Consider the following 5,298-nt stretch of genomic DNA (forward strand, 5'->3'; position numbering starts at 1 on the left):
GGCATTCCATTACTACTGACGTTAAGCATTTTAAAATTAAAATAAAGTAAAAATAATATACTCCGATTATTTAACATCGATAATAAATGCTTTTACTCAATGGATACATAAAACTTACAAATATAATGATGATAATTAATATAAAAAAAAAAAAAAAAAAAAAAAAAAAAAAAAAAAAAAAAGCGGCAATAATTCACAACGATTCAATGCTATTGAAAGTATCGTTCATATACGAGTAATTAATAATTAAAAATTATGATTTGACTCGAGTTTTTGAGCTTTTAAAATTTCTCACTCAGCTTTTTGCATATATTTCGAAATGAGAGGAAAAGAAATTATTAAAAATTTGCGAAATAAGTTCAATATAAATTGACGTTTAGTTTTTCAGGTGCAAACATTTCAAATGTAAATTTAATAAGCTTGAATGCTTATTATAGTAATAAGAAATTTGCGTACTCTACAGTTAAATATTTCAATATGATACGTGAAATTTGCACGACCGGCTCTCAATTGTATATTCTTGAGCGAACCAAGCATTTTTCAAAATCTATAAATATACGATTATGCTTTTATATTTTAAAATTATAATGGATTATCCATTTAAAATAAACAAAAAATTAATAAAAAGAAACTGAGAATGTATTTGCATATCGGTCAGCTACACCCATTACTTTTTAAAATATGCATTAATTGTTTATAAAAATTAATTTGAAAGAAATTATGATAATTTATCGGCCATTTATTGATAACTAATGACAAATTAATATTAATATCATATCAAGGAAATGATAAAAAATATATTTAACTGGCATATATACAAAATATATTTAAGCGATTATTTTAATATTTAGACATTAGAATAACCGTTTTCTTTTTCTAAATAATGTAATTGTGTTAGTTATATAAGTGCTAATCTTAATATATTATTATATTAATATAATTGTAATATTTCACCGATATTTTCTTTCTATATGTTTCATCTAAATGTCAATAGCTTATGTTAATACGTTACAATTGATTAATGTTTAATTATAAATTTAATTATTATCATAAGCATTTTATAACATAAATTGTAGACTATTTTTAATATTGAATATAAAATATTTTTTCAAATATGCATATTATTGAGAATATATGTATAAAAATAATTTGTTTTGAAATATACGATTATCGTTGGCGTAAAGAATATGTTTTTCTAAAATATTAAATAAAAAATCGTATAAAATTGAACCGTTATGTGACTTGTAAATATTTGAATTTTTAACTTAGTTATTTGTTACAATATATATATATATATACACACACACACACGTGTCCTTAACATAATATAATATGTAATTTAATAATTATACGCACCAAAATTTAAATAATTTTCTAATATACTTACTCCTGAGGGAGGTGAAGAGCTCGCAAAAGGTAAAGTAGTTGGCTGTCCACATGCATAACAACGATTAGCATTTAAATTTTCCCGAGACGTTGAACCTATTAAAATAGTACCTGTAAGATTTGCCTGATCATGAAAAAATCGAGAAACGTTTATTTTGATTTATGTAAGATATCTATTTTACCAGGGCTAAGTGGTCTTGAACAACTAGGCGAAGGATTGTACGGCATTGGACTTGAAACTGTTCGTCCTCTAATGCTAACACCAGACATTACAGTTTCATTATAATGACGTTCCTCTTCCATTTCCAAACTAAAAATTCACATACAATCTTAGTATATTAAAATTGATATTCCCGATAAGTTAATTCTATATTATTTTAAATCTCAACAATTTCTTTAAACATTTTGTAATTCTGTCAAACATTCAATAAAGTCATAAACAATAAAAAGTGCAGTTGCTTTTGTAATATTTTGTGTCAATACTTTTAATCATCCAATATTAGATTTTTTAATTTTTGATCAAATACATTTTTTTAAGTTTACCTCGATTCTGATTCTGATAAATGTCTACAAAGTGCTTCACGTCGTTCAACTTCAAGTTGTAATTTTCTCTGAAGCCTCAGGTTTTCCTCACGAATGTGTTTTTCTTCATTCACGTATCGCTGCATCTTTTCAGTATCTATTCATTATAATATAATAAATAATAAATCACATTACAAAATTTTAATGTTTTCAATGTTTCGTTCATGTAAAATTTAACAAATTATTAATATACATATTTTCTTCTTTTAACTACGGGATAATATTTTGTATAGCATGAAATATATTTTACAATTTAAATAATATTTGATTTTACGCATCATTTTTGTTTTACGAACATTAATATTATCAGCCATCATTAAATACATTGTCTTATAATAATAATAAAAAAATCACGAGCTTTTGAAAATGAAGTAAAACTCTGGAATTTTGGACTATACCTACTACTTATTATATATATTATATTCATTCAAATATATTTCTTTTCTATCGGATCATCTATGAACTCTGTGTTACTCTAATTTCTAATCTTAATTTACGACGAATACACTAGCGTTATGCAAAATGCAAATACTTGAACATCAATTAATATGACAATAATCCAACTATTATTGGAAAATAAAAATTTCTGCTTGTAATTAAATTAATTTTATTGTAAAACTCTGTGTATATTTTTTAAAAATAAATCCTCGATATTTCATTTATTAATTATCTTAAATAAGAAACGGAATTGCCAGTTAAGACATTAAATTTAATATAATAAAATTTAAGCGTTTTAAGACATTCCTCAATCTAATAGACTTTCTAAATATTGTAATTGAGAAATAATTGCGTATTAGAAAACATACGTTCTTGTTGAGATATTAGCAGATTGTGCCTTAGTCGTGCCACTTCACTTCTTAAATTTTGAATATGTGTACTGAGATTCGTAGCAGTATCTCCATTATTAATATCTCTCGGTGAGGTAGGATCTGATACAGGTTGATCCAATTTGATTTGAAGAGATCTTTTTTCAGCTTCTAATTTGTCCATTCGCTTCCATAATTTATTAACCAATGCTTCCTGCTCTTGCTCGAGTGTATTTTCCAATTCAACTTTTTCTCTTCGTAACTGCTCCAAATTACTCTGTTTTGCCAATGTTTCAGCTTCTAATTTTTCAATTTTCCTCATGAGTTTATTCACAAGACACTCTTGTTCTTGCTCCAAAGTCTGCTCCAAGCGGCATTTTTCTTGTCTTAATTGACTTAACTTCCGAGACAAATCGTTTGTTAAACATTCCTCTTCTTGTTCATAATGATGCGCTAGAGTTTCTTTTTCTTTTTTAAGAGCTTGAATTTTTTTCAGCAATGTATTGCTAATAAATTCTTCCTCTTGCTCGGCTTTGGCTTGCTATAAAATATAAGCCAAAACACGATTAAACTTAAATTGAGTTTATTATGTTATTATAATAAAATAATGTTTATAAGAGTTACACAAATTTAGTAGACGATATGGATAGATAGTATAGATTTTCCTGTATTGATATTAATTTATCGTTACTAGTGTGATATATGTAAATTTTCTTAATTATAAAATGAAATTACCGAAGTTAAGGGTCAAAGATGCGATATAATAAATTAAAAGGTACTTCTTGTAACCTCAAATTATGCAATTATTGATTTTCCAACTAAATTTATTAATAATTTATATTGCAATTTTAGAAATCACTTTAAGAAAAATTAAAAAGAAAAACAAAAAAACAAAAAAACAAAAAAACAAAAAAAAAACTATAAAAAACAAAATGTGTAATAAGATCTTCATTTATTATAATAATAAAATTTCATCGAATGAGCATTCGATAAAAACTGTTAATAGATATAACATTTCCTTTTAATATAATTTTGGGTAAAATAATTTTTAACTACAAAACTTTCTGAAAAATTTTATAAGAATTATAGGTATACTTATGAAAAGTATAAGAGTAGATAGGTGTTGATAGTAGAAAATTTTTTATATTTGTAAATATTCATTAATAATATTCTTACTTTTTAAGTTACTGAAAAATTAACAAATATAAAATATATTTGAAAATAAATCAGCTTATATTTACTCATTACTTTATTAAAAGGTACATGTAATTCAATATCCTTCACAAAATAGATTAAATTTTTCTATTCAAAAGACATAGCAATTCTATAATGTATGCATAATATTTACTTTGATAAAATAAAAAGTTTTATAACTATTTAAATTTAATCAGGCAAATATAATTTTATCTCTATTTATCTAATTTTACATTGATTAAACAGTTCTATCGGTATTCAGGAGTTCCATCAAGCATATTTGCATTTATATTTATTTCAAATTGTACTTTCCAAGCCATATTATTATTAAAAATATAAAAACTATTAATTTACTTAAAAATATTTTAACCAATTTGTGTAAGTATTATCTATAGAAAGTAGAAAAGAAATTTTTTCTTTATAAAGGGAAATTATCAACTCTTATATTAAAAGCCAAACAACCTAAGCTCAGTCTGCAGCATCGATTAATTTGTTCGAGTTCAATTTAATCGAGTACTTTAGTGTACAACAGTAAGTCTTATAATCTCGATCAAAGTATCTTTTAATCTACATTGTTACAAATGCATGTCAAATTGCTAATTGTATATAGAATAAATATTTTTATGAAAGTTTTCTACATTTTGTGTAGTGGGATGTGCTCGTTATCGTTTAATACGTGTTATTCTTAACAATATATTTTCAAAGGTCACGTAACACCCTATTGGGAACAAAGAAACATTTCATAAAAATTCAAATAAGTGATTGCATATGAAAGCCAGCAGTGGTATTCCCTTGGATCATCTCTTCCGCTAGTTTATTGCAATGGACAAGGAAGAAATCTTTTGTACACCTACGTTTACATGAGTTTAAGTAATTAATAAAGATTGATAACAAACAATGAGATATGAAAAGCATTTGCATTATTTATTTTCAAAGTAGCTTAAAATTTGGCTGCCTCGGTCAATCATTAGAGTCCGATAATAGATTAGGGTTTCTCAATAACAAAACAGCAAAATCATTCGAACGCGAGATACCGAGACAAATTCTCGATACTCGACTCGATCAAATCACGAAACGAAGACAGAATATGCTAAATGATCTCAACGGCGCGTATTTCATCTCTCGGCAAGTGCACTCATGGCATGGATATAGCAGCTATCGGAGGATCAGAGGCTCAAAGTCGAGAGCGAGATAGAAATAGATAGGCGAATAGTTGGCGAGGGGCGGCGACGGGGCACGAGGGGCCGGGGGCGATTGAGGAAGAGGGATGAGAGTGAGCGTGAACACAATGAGGGGGAGAGAGAAGGCGCGACCGAGCGCGGAGGGCAGG

General features: G+C 26.6%; 1 protein-coding gene across 3 annotated transcripts in view; it reads right to left on the reverse strand.

Annotated features, from left to right (window-relative positions):
* LOC105367537 (coiled-coil domain-containing protein 6) overlaps positions 1-5,298 on the reverse strand; it is a 6,905-nt gene that overhangs the window by 1,160 nt on the left and 447 nt on the right. For 2 of the 3 annotated variants that reach the window (XR_913066.1, XM_011506280.1), the window contains exons 2-5: positions 2,775-3,315; positions 1,930-2,065; positions 1,569-1,696; positions 1,388-1,497 (exon numbers count right to left, since the gene is read on the reverse strand). Coding sequence is in view for 2 of the 3 variants with exons in the window: in XM_011506280.1 (XP_011504582.1) it covers positions 1,388-1,497; positions 1,569-1,696; positions 1,930-2,065; positions 2,775-3,315 (915 nt within the window). In the remaining variant the exon portion in view is untranslated. The remainder of the gene's footprint in view (positions 1-1,387; positions 1,498-1,568; positions 1,697-1,929; positions 2,066-2,774; positions 3,316-5,298) is intronic. The other variant, XM_011506281.1, reaches the window with a different exon arrangement.

The sequence above is a fragment of the Ceratosolen solmsi genome, unplaced genomic scaffold, assembly GCF_000503995.2.
Source record: "Ceratosolen solmsi marchali unplaced genomic scaffold, CerSol_1.0 scaffold7, whole genome shotgun sequence".
Taxonomy (NCBI): domain Eukaryota; kingdom Metazoa; phylum Arthropoda; class Insecta; order Hymenoptera; family Agaonidae; genus Ceratosolen; species Ceratosolen solmsi.